General features: G+C 38.1%; 1 protein-coding gene across 1 annotated transcript in view; it reads right to left on the reverse strand.

The window, feature by feature from the left end:
- Positions 1-1,283: 1,283 nt before the first annotated feature.
- Positions 1,284-15,781, reverse strand: part of ST3GAL5 (ST3 beta-galactoside alpha-2,3-sialyltransferase 5) — a 57,267-nt gene continuing 42,769 nt past the window's right edge. Inside the window, exons 4-7 of the mRNA XM_072406592.1 lie at positions 11,669-12,012; positions 9,579-9,765; positions 7,542-7,700; positions 1,284-6,215 (exon numbers count right to left, since the gene is read on the reverse strand). Of these exons, the coding sequence (XP_072262693.1) occupies positions 5,928-6,215; positions 7,542-7,700; positions 9,579-9,765; positions 11,669-12,012 (978 nt within the window). The 3' untranslated portion in view covers positions 1,284-5,927. The remainder of the gene's footprint in view (positions 6,216-7,541; positions 7,701-9,578; positions 9,766-11,668; positions 12,013-15,781) is intronic.

Genomic DNA, 15,781 nt, shown 5'->3' on the forward strand with positions numbered 1-15,781 from the left:
ACTGCAGCTACCTTCCGCTTCCATCGTGGCTGCCGTCATCACGCATCATTCCTGTAACCTGTTCCAGCTCACAATGAGATGAATGTTGTGCGTTAATTATTTCAAATTCCGCACCTTGAGATAATTCTGTCGCTCAGGATAATTCCGTTGAGACCTTAATTACTGAAAACTTGTGTAAACAAAGCATTCAGGTTTGGCAAGTCTTCAGACACAGCTATATTGAAACAAATCCGGTACAGAAAAATCACCTGTAGACTGGCAACCTTATTCTAAAATATACAAAAAAAAAAGGACGGTAGTTCAGCGGTTAGCACTCTGGCCTTTGTAGTGCTATGTCCCAGGTTCGAATCTCGGCCAGAAGGCTCTTTCTGTGCTTGCGTGGGGTTCCTCAAAGTACTCAAGTTTCTATCCACATTCCAAAAACATTTAGTTAGGTTAATTGGCTTCCCCCCAAAATTGACCTTAGACTGTATTAAAGACAAATGACATTAGATTGTGAACCCCTTTTCAGGGACACATAGTGACATGACTATGGACTTTGTACAACACTGCGTAATATGTCGCCGTAATATGTAAACACTGGCTAATAATAATACTATTTCATTGAAGTGTATTGCAACCCAAGAACAAAATTGTAATTCAAAGTTTACCTAAATGTTGTGGATGAATTTGGTTAGAAGTACAGAAAAGGTCCTGGTGATCCTGACAGATGTCAAGTGTCCTTGTAGCTTTCTGATAACTCAAACAATGTTATCAGTTTTTCCAGCTTTCTTCTGAACTACACAACCCCTTACCAATATGTAATAGACTAGAGGGGAGGGGGAGGTATTCTCCAGTTCACACTTTCTTAGGTGTAGATATGCATTAAAAGGAAACTATAAATAAAGCCATTACACTCCTAAAAGTGACATATAAGCTAACTAAATTTACATTTTAGGCAATGTGTGCTTCTGTGAATTTAAAATCAAAATGAAAGATTTTTCTATCAAGCTAATATGCCCTTTTCTAGATGTATTCAGGCTGCTCCGTGATACCCTGCACTCACTTCAGTCTTTTGGATTTAAAGATTAGACATTAAACAAACCAGCAGACTGAGGACAGCTTGAGGCATAAGAGAATTACTGCAGGTGTCAGATCCAGAGAGAAGGTGAGCATTGCAGCCAAAGCCACATTTTTAAAAGCCATGTCTCATACTAAAGTATAAATGGACATGACCCGATATTACTTTTCAATTTCTTTGAGGGAAAAAAGACAAAACACAAAAAATGAGCCACCCATAAATATTAAAGTCAACAATCTTTTTATGTGATACGAAAAAAAAATACATATTCATATTCCTGAGATATATTTACCAAATTAAACATTAAAAAACAGAAACCAAACATATACAGCAAAGGTTTAGCACAGTGGTCTGTAAAAATCTGTCTCTGCCTTGATGCACCTTTTAAAAGTGGAGCTATTAGCCAGGCCCTATTCACACTATGAGGTCAAATAAAATTTTTTAAAAATTAAACTTTAGGGGGTCTTTATAAAGCAGTAGATCTGACATTCACTGAAAAATTCCCTGGTGGAGAATCTTCCAAAGCCATGGGTTTCAATGGCAGTGATTAATTCTCCATCGGGGAATATTTCAATCTATGTCGGATTCACTGCTTTATAAATAGATGGTTAGTGTGCAATGCATTCCTGTGCACCTCAATGCATAAACACACATGCGTTAATATGTAAAGCAGACCCACCACAGGATTTTTTATCCCCTTTATATAAAAAGGTAGAAAGCCCTTTTATATTAGGTAAAAAGTATCTTTCTTCCAAATATTTATATATATATATATATATATATATATATATATATATATATATATATATAAAAGGGGGAAGCCTTTCCTCTTCAAGACTGAATGCGAGTGCAGAGCCCCCTTCCGGCTACTCCTTCTGTGCATGCCCGATCTCAGGCATTTGCAGAAGGGCTTTTTTTCTAGCAATGCCAAAAAATGGGGGAAAAATGCCAAAATAGCCCCCCGGGGCTCTGTGGTAGTAAAGGTAAGTGGTGTTTTTTTTTTTTTCCTGAAAGTTCCACTTTAATGCAATGCATCACAACACACAGCTAGTCGTCCTCTGTGCACTGAGTTGGGCTACCACCCCCCCAAAAAAAAAAAAATTGACAACCTAACAACGTAACACACCAATCTGTGTTCATTGTGTTGCTGTGACATAATAGTGTGAATGGTCTCTTAAGAGAGAATCTCCTAAATTCTAAAAAATGTAAGGAGTTTGTTCAGTGATTTGCAGTTCATTACATTCAATGGAAAAAGCCAAGACAGCGAAGCCTCACCATTATCAGGTTATAGTGAAGCCTCACCATTATCAGGTATAGAGAAGGCTCACCATTATCAGGTATAGAGAAGCCTCACCATTATCAGGTATAGAGAAGCCTCACCATTATCAGGTATAGAGAAGCCTCACCATTATCAGGTACAGGTATAGAGAAGCCTCACCATTATCAGGTATAGAGAAGCCTCACCATTATCAGGTATAGAGAAGCCTCACCATTATCAGGTATAGAGAAGCCTGACCATTATCAGGTATAGTGAATCCTCACCATTATAAGGTTGTCAGGAAACATATCAGTTCTATGAGTACCAGGGGCATGATTTCCTAGAACAAATATTCCATATCTGCAAGAATGATCATTTCTGATAAGGACTTCACAGTGCCTGGTAGCTAACAAGTTGTAAATCACTAAACAGCCAGAAGCCCGAGCTTAGCGTGACCACATTTTAAGAAAGGTGAAAGGCTGACACACTATTTTCACATTTTAGAAGTTTTTCTTTTGCAAACATCTCAGGAATAAACAAACTGCTGATCATCATTAATTTACATTGACAATATTATAGGCAAAATATATTTATAAAATAAAAATCTAAAAAAGGAAAACAGCTTGTTACTCCGATTCCCCTATGCGGTAATAGTGCAGGAGGTGGTCAGGCAGAATCGGAAGATTGGGGTCACTTTGAAGGCCCAGCTACAGCAGCCTACGGGTACACATAAATAGAATTTGGGCCCTAATTTTTGCAGTAAAATATAGTGAAATATAAGATAATACACAACACACATATTATAAAGCTTCAAGGCACTATCTGTTATCAGCCAGCGAATACCAGAGCTTAATACTGGTACAAAATAATACAGATCTCGCCATTGCCAGCAATGGATTTATTGCAAAAAATAAAAACTTTCTAAACATATATTTTTAAATGGAAAACTCTGCATTTACTGTGTGATGTTCAGTGATTAAATTGTACATTGAACTTACAGTGCTGCATCCATATGACTGCAGCATCTCTGTAAACTAAAATAAAGGCTCTGGATTGGACGTTTCAGCATAAATAAAACATATATATAGATGATATGAAAATTCCATTGTCATCACTTTAAAGGGTATGCAAGCCCAAAACTTTTTGGGTAGAAGGGGAATAGGTTAGACTTGTTTACAGTGAATAGATTCACTGATGGGGAGAATCACTCTTATGCCTTTTCCTGGTGACCAATGAAATACAAATGTTCCAGTTGTTACTGGAACAATGGAGTAGAAGTCTTCCAACTGGGACACGCATTTCAATGCCAACTCTCTATAGAAGTCATTCTGTACTAGGGTTTCTCCAGAGGTTGCCAGAAGTTGGAGCTGTGGCTGACTGTTCACCTTTCTGATGGTACCTGAATATTTTGGAGCATGACCCCAATAATCGTTTTACTTATAGGGATTGAATGCAGACTACCATGGTAAGAGGGACAGTCTGCACACAGACCATCAATGTACAGGGCATTTGCTAAAACTGTTTATTTTAGCAGGGATTTCCATTAGACCTGAACATTATTTTCTGGGGTAAAAAAAAAATGTTAAGAAAGGTTGGCCTAGAGTGTATCCCTAGCATTGGAGAGATCAACTCCAACATCCATCTGTCACTACAGGACAGGAAGTGTCTACTTGTGTTGAAATACTGTCAGCAACTTGTGAATGATTCACTAAGGTGACAGGTTTACAACAGGATGCAGAATTTGGAATATTTTGGGAGGAAATGAGGCAACAGAGTTATCAATCAGCCATGTAAAAGTATTAATGATTTTACTGCCACGCCTATAATATCTTTAGTGGGGTAGGTGTGGGTGTTACTGACAGAGTAAGTCAACCTTCTGTAACTTCCTTTACGAACATTAAAAAAAGTGAATTTGCTGACAAACATATGATAATAGGACCGTAGACTGATTTCTTAGTAGAGAAGACTGGGCTGCTGTGTAAAAAGTTGATTCAACTCTTCGGAAGCTGTAGTGGTAAAAAAAAATGACAGCTATCACAAAGGTTGGGTGGTTGCTGTCTGGCTGGTGTTGTAAGATCTAAATAGTGTTTGTATTGATTGTTAGTCTAAATCACCCTTCCACTACTTTTTTTGTTATCAGCACTATGATGCCACTGCTCAAAGAGTCATAGGCCCCTTTCATACTTGTGTTGGAAAACTACATGGTTATCCTCTTCCTAACACATAGCAAACTGCTTCTATGTGTCCAGAAGTGCCAAATGCATTTGCACCCAGTTGCGGCTGCAGTGTGGTTCTTTATCAAGAAGAAAAAAAGTAACTGCGTGGCCAAAAGAGAATTGTTACTGCAATTCAACACAACCACAAACATGTGAATGGGAGCTGTCAGTACCATGGCGCAGCCTATCGCAGAACATCATGGCCAACTAAAAGTCTGATATGGTTCTTATATAGAGCAACAACAAATGCTAGATACCTTACACACCCTGGTGTAGTCACCTATCATTGTCCTGCATTATCATATTTTGGTCCGCTTTTTAACACTTTTGCAGTCTGGTACTGAATTTGGCTGGATGCGTGATCAGGTATTAATCTGCTTTTATGTTTTGCTGCATTGCTGTATTCCATTTGGCTTCTTACCTAAAACAATTGCAAGTACACAAACTCAAGTTTATCCAAAGGTCAGTTGCTGAAAGTTACACTTTGATCCAGAAGTAGATCATCACCATTACAAATTTGCAAGTGGCTCGAGATTGCTGACGCTAAACTGTCAGTAGAGGTAATGCTGTAATATTCCATAAAACTGGAAATCTAGTAAATAATTAGCCTAGGTACCTGAATGACGTCCTAGCAAAAGATCAGAAAGAAGAGCAGCAGTACTTGGAAGCCTGGAGGTAATCCAGGGATATTTTGTGGTTCTCACAAGAGAAGAAGTGTTGTACACACAACACTCAAAAATATCAGGACCGACAACCCCTACATTACTACACAGCGTGGTCACAAAATGAACAGAATTGGCAGAAGTAATAATTTATGCTGACATGGCCGGATATAATTTAAAAAAATCTCTAGTAAATTTCTGCAATGAATGTTCCCCATCGAGAGTGGTTTTCAGGAGTCACAGCATCTCCAAATATAACAAAGGCATTGTAATTTAAAGATTGTAAAAAAAAAAATAAAATAAAATACAGCACTTTTTGATTCAAAAAAATGCAGTCCATCATTTGTGCCAAAAGTTCACAGATGGAATGGATGTTAAAATTGCCACACAATATTTTACTGGTCCCATCATGGCCGGCAAACAAGAATCCCCCACTGCCGCACATAAACGCCCTCCCTCCAGTGTGAACACTGGGACCTTGGGCACATCCAAAAGGCAAATCTCTGCAGAGATGAGAGGAGCTTAAAAAAATATCAGTGTTCATTTTGTTTTTTGCAGCATTTCTAGGTAGCTGAAGCATTACATGAATTTCCTGCAAGCTTCTTCATGTGTGCAGTCGTGCTAAAGCTGATGGAGGGTAACAGCGATGAGCAGAGACTGCTTTCATGCAATGTGGTGTTTCAGAAGAGTAGTAGGAGTGGTTTCCCCTCAATTTAAGTTCCAAGTACAGGCTATCGTTCGTTAAGTGCCTCCTCTGTCTTATGGGATGGGCAGAAGTCACAATGAATGCCCCCGCTAAGATCCTTTAACACGCCTTTCCGTACCAACATCTGCAGCAGCTTCCTTTCTTTGGTGACGTCATGCATCGGCTGTCTGTTCATGGAGTTCATGCAAAGGTTACCGAAATAATGCAAAGGGATGTCTGGCTGACTCAGGTCATATCCAAAACCGGCTACGCTTACTTCATCACAGAGGTGTGTGGCCAGGTTCACAGCAACTGCACCGATTGTGGGGACGTTCTAGACAGGGAAGGTAAAAACAACATAAATAATACAATGACTAGTTTAGATTGTCTATACACAGTAAAATTTTTATTAAATTAGAAAAATAATGGCTTTACCACTGTCAAACAGACAATCCAATTGCACTAGAGGTGTGAAGCAACTATTTGCATCAAAAAATTGTTTCCATTTGTTATTTCTGCGTTTATGACCAGACTTGTATATATTATATCCATATTCAACCATGTCATATTAATTTGGCATCACGCCACTCACATCTAACAATATATATATATATATATATATATATATATATATATATATATATATATACACACACACACTTAATATATACATATACACACATACATTCATTTAAATACACACACATTCACATCCATATAAACATGAATTGCAGCTAAAACTATTAATAAAGATATTACACAATAAGCTGATTTTCTTCAATTTTTAACAGCTACTACTATCCTACCGACAATTTTTTGCCTCTGTCAAAGCTATGCAGATTCCTTTACAGTGTTAGAACTACCATAAAGGTACAACATTATATTATATGTTTAGGAGTATTGCATCAAGCAATTCAATCATTGCTTTATCAATGCTAGGTGAAAACACTATGAATACACTGTGAAAGGAAATGACACCACTACTTGATGTTCTGTTAAAAAATGCTTGGTGGGATTTTAATGTCAGGAAGCAGATAATTCTAAATTCTATATCTCAATGGTACATATTATATAGGAATATTTACAAAAAAAGAAAAAAATCATATAGGTGCATATAGGTGGCCACCCCTAGATTATCATAAGGTATATAGTGGAGAGGAAAAAGAATCAAGATCATCTTCAATCATTAATGCTGCAACCCCATCTTTTTCTTCTCTATTATATTCCCTATATAGGAAAATTGCTTTCATATTTTCTCATTTCAAAGGTTATAGAGCATTTTTTTGACTTTAGGGTCCTCCATCCGGAGACGCCTTTTGCATCTTTGACAAGACTGTAAAGCATTTCTGTCCTTACTACGTGCTCAGTGCAGTTCAGTTAATCGATCTATATGCTGAACCCTAAATGGCTACTAGCTATATGAAGATGAAATTGCTGGCCGGTATGATATCCTCCAACAGTGGAGTGTGTCACCCCTGTGTGATTTTTTGTCCCTTAGCATGTATCCTGGTCTGTCTGCCTTGGAATTTCAAATTGGCACTACTTCTTGTTTCTGAAGGGTCTAGTTTAAACCCAAGGCCATTTCCTGACTTTTTAAAGAAGCCCATAAAAGTTTATAAAGCGTCAGTCACTTGCAATTATTTTGTGTTGATGTTCTTACCTTGTCCCAGCCCCACCACTTCTGCCGGGGAGGATAGAATTGCAGGATATCCAATGCTGTCTCTTTCACGATGAGAGGATTAAGAATGCGGAATTGATGTGACTTCAGTGGGATTTTTTCCGTCACACTCTTCCAGAAGAACAATTTATTCCATGTAGACTGTAAACAAATGAATAAAACATTAAATATACACATATTTTTGTATTTAAAAAAACTGTTATTAGAAATTTAGTAATAGTCTGTATATGCCTCTTCTGCTTAACCTTCAGACTGTACACCAATGACCTACATTCTAGGCCTAACTTGGGAATTAATTAAGTTTTTTCTTCCCTAATGTATTATAATTAATTAATTGTGGCACAATGTGATCATCTGTAGGGGGACAGAGGGAAACACAGATGTAGTACTATTGATTTATAAAGAAGCTGTAACAGCACGTGATCACTAGTAATCTGTAATGTAAAGTGTGTACAGTCCATGATTTGCTTCTTAAAGCAGGTTTGCAGTATGACAGCTATCTGTACTACGCTGAAAACTAAATGACGGTGATGCCAAGGGCCACATTTAAGCAACATTGACCACCCCTGCTCTACGCTATTATGTGGAGTGTTAAATCTGTATTGGTGCTCAATAAGGTTTGGTACAAAGATCAAAGCATGCTTAAAAAAATGGAAGTGTCACCCACACAACCCCGTGGCAGGATTGTAAAAAAAGAAATGTTTATTTATAGGACAATTCTTTACAAAACTTATTTTCAAGAACAAAAAAACATTTAGAATTACATCTAAAAAATAAGTAAATCACTCGCTGTGCTTATTTGTTCCTTCCTAGAGTGTTTTTTGTTCCTTTAGAGGAATGTACCTGCAAGCTCAGCAGTAGCTTTTAAAACCGTTTATCACTGCAATGACTTAACAAAACTCCCCGGAGAGTTGATTCCGATGTTTCCTTTCATGATGCAAAGCAGACAGATGGTTGTTTTGCTGCACTGATTGCCAAACCCTGCACTGGCTGCATCCATTCTACAAAGCCTCACCTAAAAGGTTACTCTTGGCCATAACGAAGGGTGTTTGTGCAGAAGTAGGTAAAAAGTGAAGTAACATTGTTAGGAATCCTTTTTATACAATTTTTATAAGGTGCCAACTATGACCTAATTCCTGAAGAATGTTTGCGTGTTTCAAGCAATGTCTACCTTCTTCCCCCTACGGATTACAATTAGGTTGACCACTACAGCTCCACACTATTATGTGCAGTGATTTGTTGGATCACCCAGGTTCTCCCATGATAGCCTATTGTATCAAGCTTTAAAAAAATCAAGCTCAATGTAGGATCTAAGCCTTATAGAGTACCAGAGATCAGTAAAAACCAACAAGGGGTTCCAACTGTACCCACAAAAAAATATATTGGAGATTTTCCTTCTCCAATTTACTTCTCCTTTCTTATATAAGAGAATAAAAAGGAAGGGAGGAGATTTAGGGGGAAAGCAATTTACTTCCAGGCAATCTCAAACCTTCCTTATCCCCCTTTAACTGCTGACATACCAAAATGAAAAATCCACAGCCGCACGCTATGATGTGTCTGTCCTAAATGTTTTGTTTACAGGAGGGGCAATCCCTCTTCAGATACCCACACCACTGGTTGCATGATGTGGACACTTTGCATTGCCTGTCCCACCTGGGGGAAAGAGGTAGACGGAAGTCTACAGTGTTGATGTAGAGTCTACAGAGCTGATTTTACCATGAAGGTACAGTCCAGGACCGGCCAGCACAAGCAAAGCTTGCATGCAGAATTAGCATAGCATTAAATCCAGAAATGTTCCCAGTGACGTCGGTGCGTGTGTATGTCCCGGCGGGGCGGGGCGGGTATACTCATACCATTATATTATACTGTAAAATATATTTTCATGAAAAACAATGTACCGCTTTTAGACATTTAAAACCAGAAAGAAATGAACCGCTAGGGAGGTTAAAGTATATGAACAAGTGACCCAATACAACTTAAAAAAATGTCCAATATGGAATATGGGCTAAGCCAACTCACCAATGTCTCGTTCTTCAAAATGGCCTGCAGCCATAGGAAGTCCACGTGCTTGAAGAGGACAGTGACAAAAAGGCTATTACTTAAATATTCCTCTTCAGAGACTGGAGCCCCTTCGGGATATGTCATCCTGATGGTGGTTTTATTCCCAACATCCCGCTCATATCCATGGACTGGAGCGTTGTTTAGTCTAAAATACAAAAGACGATAATGTAAGAAATATTCTTCCACTGACCACTATGCTAATGTACTGAGCTGTAAATACAATAAATAAAGAAGGGGTTCCCTGAAGACCTGAACCTACTTCTAGGGCTACTAGATTGTAAGCTCTTTGGGGCAGGGTCCTCTCCTCCTGTATTACTGTCTGTATTAGTCTGTCATTTGCAACCTATATTTAATTTACAATGCTGCGTAATATGTTGGCGTTATATAAATCCTGTTTATTAATAATAATAATAGGGTTTCCCCATGTTAGAAAGGTTGAGAAACACTACTCTCTATCAGTACTGTATATCACCCTTGTGTCCCTATCAGTAAGCAACACAGAGTAAATCCAGTCAGAGTTTTCAGTTTTTAATAAACGCTTGTGTTACTGCACTAACACTACGACACAATGCTTTTTCTTAACCAATTTTGGCATCTATACAATATTAGAGCTAAGGTTTATCCCTATTTTTGACAAATTATGTATGCTCCAAAAATCTGCTAAATGGATGAAAAGTTTGAGAAACCAAAAAGTCCATCAGCTCCTCCAATTTTCATGGAGCCATGTCTTTCAGTCCCAAAAGTGTAACAGGCAGAGGGTTTATGAACCCACAAGACTTGGACAGAAAAGGAATGAGTCTATTTTAGTTATTATTCTCAGAATGGTAGTCTTCCAACAGTTGTCTTGGTCCAAGTACCCATATAAAAATATAGATAAAATTTATGGAATACAAATTTTGTTGTTGTGATTACCATACTTGCCCTATTTACCTATAAATATATTTTGAATAGTTATTAATTATAACTAGATTAGTCACTTTTCGAAACTTAGTGCAATTATTTTGTACCAAAAGTGTTGCAATAATAATGTTATTAATTGAAGTAAGGCAGCTGACTAATAGACTTGCATTGGGAGAATTAGCATTAAAATACAATCAATGTGCAGAACTACAAAGGTAGCTATAAACAGAAACATGACTTTCAATGCCATCCACAAACCCATGGCCACCTGTCATCATGGACTGCTTTATGTAGACAGGCAAACATAGACAGTACACTATACACTACTAGTGCTTGTGTCCATTATACTGCCAGAGATAGCGTATTGGGAATAAGATGTACTATCCACCACAACTAAAAGCCATCTTTTATAGGAAGTATGGAAAAAGCCAACAATAAATTACTACACAGCCGTGTTAAACAGTTACTATCCCCTCTAAAGCTATTATAGTAAGGGTCCCTTGTGTTCATTTTTAGCAGACAAGAATATTAAATGCGGCATAATTTCTCAAGAATACCTTAGCTGATAAAAGATTGGCACTTCTTTATTCTTCATTTTTTTTATTTGATCACCACTTTGATAGCACTGGATTTCTGAATGGGATAATCATTATTATGTATAGTAGCAATCTGTGCATTGATCACTAATCTATATTTACAATAAATTGCCAATTCCAAACTCCATTCATTGAATGTAGCAGCTGATCACCATATTCTGTATTTAGCTTACGCTGCCTATTTATGACAATTGCTGTCACTATGGCCATTGTTCAAAAGTGATCAGAGTGTTTGAAAAACCTATACTACATTTTAGCCTTTGCCACTATAAATGTGGAGAACACTATATGGCAAACTGTAAATTCTAAATCATGCTAAGTGGCAGTTTAGGAATGAATGCTGGTTCATTCAGGAACTTGAGGGCATTAACAAAAGTGATGTCCGACCACATTTCTGGATGGAACAAACTGTCATGGTTATGGCATTCCAACAAATTTACCACCAAATTCTTTCATATTGGTATTCTAGATTGCCTCAGCTTGTGTGACTTTGGCAGAAACCTTGGACTGTAAACTACAAATACCTAAAAAATAGAAAATGAATAAATCTACCTGATTACTACATCAAATTGATCAACCATATGTCCAAGCTCCAGACCATGCAGGATTCCCCCACTCCCTATGACAATACAACGTTTGCATTGTTTGTGTTTTAAATCCTTAGGAAGATCATCGTCAGACATCATGCCCATGATGTTATCGAGTTCCTTGAGGTACTGCCGAAATCCAAATGGAGGACCATACTGGTACGAAGATTCATTAAGGTATCTGTTCTTCTTGACAAAGCCGAGTAATCCCATGTTGTATTTGTTGGGAAATAATCGGTCCATCTCTTTTCTGGCATAGGCTGGCCGACATTTTGCATTCAACACATTCTTCGCAAACGTGTGTGCTCTCTGTGGAATAGAATAAATAATTATTATTTATAAAAACTTTTTTTTTCTATAGTGTGGATGATTTAAAGCAAAACTATATTTAACTTAAAGTCCCACATTTAATCCAGGTATACTTTTTTTCTTGTTTTTTCTTAATTTTAGCATTCCCACCTGTGCAAAAGGAATCTGAATCAGAGAGGAAGGAGCTGCACCATTACCAATGAAGATCTGAAGCACTTAACAGTGATGTCAACCTAACACAGAGAGAATGCTGATAGCAGCATAGAGATCAATATTATTATTAAATAAAATCCATCACTATTAATTTCCAGCATGCCTGAAATCTGGCTAAATAGAAGTGTATCAGTGAATTGAGTCAGTCAGGGTATTCTGACTCATCCTAATGATCTCAAAAAGTTTATAGGGCACAATTGGAAGCACTGGGGTATTTACACTGGAAATGCTGGTGACCAGAGCCCCACCTTCAACAATAGGGCACAAAAGGACGATGCACCGCCACCCCTAACCAAAAGCCTCCCCTTAACGATAATGAGCAGTGAATGTCTCGGGTTAAATTTTCAGATCTGCAACTGATTGTAGTGAAAGATTAGCCGATCACTGATGTCACTTATAAACAGGTGGCAGGAGTATTCTAATACTCACTGCCTCGGTGGCTCTAATTAATATCATCATGAAATGCAGAGCGTAGCAGTGGAAGCGAGTAGGGGAAGACTTCCTTCACTAGATGTGCCAATCAAGATGCTATTCCGAGATGCTAAGATCCAATAGCTATTTCTATATAATAACGTTGTTGCTGAAATGCTGTCCTGCTGCCTAACCTTAACCTCTTACTGTAAGGTGCTTACATCCTGGGCCCCTTGGTGCCTAACCTTGACCTCTTTCATCTTGGTTCCAACAGGGAGATAAAGAAGCCTTCTGTGGTCCAGTAGCTTCTCTTCAAAATTCTGCAGGATCATCTGAGTGCAAAAATGTACTGTTAAACCTTAACCTCTTTCTTCTTGGTGCCAATAGGGACATGTGTTCTGTGCTAGCCCAGTAGCTTTGCTTTAGTAATCCTAATGCATGGACCTGCTTTGTAACCTTAACCCTTTGTTGCTGGTACCTAAACTTAACCCCCCTCCATAGCGCCAAACCTTAACCTCAAACTTATCCTGCCACAGAACCTACAGTGAGTAGAAAAGTATTTGATCCCCTGCTGATTTCGTACGTTTGCCCTCTGACAAAGAAATGACCAGTCTATAATTGTAATGGTAGGTTTATTGTAGCTGTGAGACAGAATAACAACAAAAGAACCCTCAAAAACCCAGTACTCAAAAGTCAGTGCTTGATGTGCATTGTAATGAGTGAAATAATTATTTGATCCCCTATCAACCAGCAGGATTTCAGGCTCCCTGGTGTCTTCCCTGTATGCAGGTAATGAGCTTGTTACAGTACCTGTATAAAAGACACCTGTCCACAGAAGCAATCATTCAGATTCCAAACTAGCCAGCATGGTCAATACCATAAGAGTTGTCCAAGGATGTCAGGGACAAGATTGTACAATAAATGCACAGAACACACATAATTACAGACCTCATTGCTGGACATTAAATTAGAGATGACACTTTTCAGAGGTGCCTTTTTGAGGCAGGGGGGCTTCCAAATGTATTCACAATTATAGTGTATAAACATATTCATCTATGCAATGCAAACCTATGTTTTTAACCTATTCGAAACCAATTATTATGTCTAAAATAATGAAATGGCTAAATAAAAATTGTGCTGGACCACCCCCTATGTATTTTTTGGGTATGGTAAGATGGAACCTCCTAGACCAGAAGCTTAGTGCCCCCTTTTGCTGTTGAAGAGAAAATAAGTTTGCGGGAAGGAAGGAAATGCCCACTGGAAATAGGGGGAGCCTGTAAGGGTGAAGTGGGAGAACGGCCATTATGAAAAACACTCTGCAAAAAGATTGCTCTGGTACTTAAACCTGCACTTTCTGCATTGCAAAAAGACAGGAGATCTCAACACCAGTTAACTTTACCAGCTGCCAGTGGTCGTCAGGGAACCTTCAATAACCTCCATGAGAAGAGAGACCTTATGTTTCAAGTGACTCCCAGAATTAATAAGTGGAGTTTTACACAATAAGCGGGAAATAAGGAAAGATAACTTTAGCTGTCCTACAATAACCAAAGTCTTTAAATTGGAAACATTTACATTTTTTGGCAATAAGGAATTGGGCAATTGGGCAAAAAGGAAAAATAATTCCAGCTGTCCTATAATACCAAAGTCTTTAAATTGGAAACATTTCCATTTTTTGGCAGAGATTTATAAAAGAAAACTTTTATCTTATCTATGGAATGTTCTGCCATCTGAATATAATCATTATAGCCCACCAAAAAAAAAAAAGATTCCCCTACCTACCAGTTTTTTTTCTAACAGAAGTACTTCATGCTTCAGAAAAAGTATTTTACTGCCATTCTTAAAGTATACCTTAACTCAGTATTTTAACTTCACCAAAAAGGGTAGACAACCCTTTCATTTTAAGTAAAAATTTTCTTTTCTAGAGTTTTTTTTTTTTTTTAAGTGCAACACCCTCTTTTTTTTTTATAATCCTTCTGTGCATGCCTGTGCATCTCGGGAAAGGGCTCATCAATTGGGGGAAAAAAATTCCCATCTCATGCATCTTAAATTCCCATCTTATTTTTAAATATATTCCTAAAATTCCAAATTTACTGAAAAGGATTATGTTCTGCATTTTGGGGGTTCTTTGTAGGTTTAGGAACTGGTGTTTATTCTTACTTGACATTTGAGATCTCTGAGATATGTCAATTCAATAATAAAGAACCTGCCTGCTCACAACTCATTGTTTTACCTATAGTTCCATCTGAGGGGCTTTGGGGTAGGGTTTAGGCTAGGTTTGGGTTAACATTCAGGTTAGGTTTGGGGTTTTGAGGTCTTGGGTAAGGAGCAGAACTGAAAGATTTTTGGATTGTCCAGGACATGGTTGTTTGGGTGGGTTGGCAATTGTCTTCTAACAGATTTGCTTCTGTATTTTAAATAGTAAAACTAAGCTAAACTTTTCCATTATAATGGTATGATAATTGTTGGGGTGCAGTCTAAGTGCCAGGTTATGGGTTAGGTTGGTTTTTTAATCATAACTTTGAAAGTTTTGAAAACATCACTACGAGTACCAGTTACTACATGCCAACCCCTCATTTATCATGTATAAAGTTTTAATATTTAATAATAACTTAATTATTGGATATGTAATCCCTATCCTGAAGAAACCCTCACCTACCCCTCCTTACCTTCAAGCTACCGTCCCATTTCCCTTTTCCTATTTGTTTCCAAACTCCTTGAGCACCTTGTTTTCAAAAGACTCGCCAATTACCTGAGCACCAACTCTCTACTTGACCCTCTCCAATCTGGCTTCCGAGCTGCCCATTCCAACGAAAAAGCCCTTAACTAAAGTGGCCAATGACCTCATCAGAGCTAAGTCTCAAGACAATTTTTCCCTCCTCCTTTGACACTGTTGATCACCCCCTTCTGATACAATTCATGCGCTCCACTGGTATCACTGACACTGTTTCCTCTTGGTTTGCTTCCTATCTGTCTGACTGCAACTTTCAAATTTCTTTCAATGGTAAGTAACTCCTCTTCTACTCTCGTCCCTGTTAGTGTTCCCCAAGGGTCAGTTCTTGGACCGGTTCTCTTTTCTCTGTACACCTCCTCTCTCGGTAGTCTCATATCCTCCTTTGGCTTACAGTACCATCTGAATGCTGATGAC

The sequence above is a fragment of the Pyxicephalus adspersus genome, chromosome 3 (assembly GCF_032062135.1).
Source record: "Pyxicephalus adspersus chromosome 3, UCB_Pads_2.0, whole genome shotgun sequence".
Taxonomy (NCBI): Eukaryota; Metazoa; Chordata; class Amphibia; order Anura; family Pyxicephalidae; genus Pyxicephalus; species Pyxicephalus adspersus.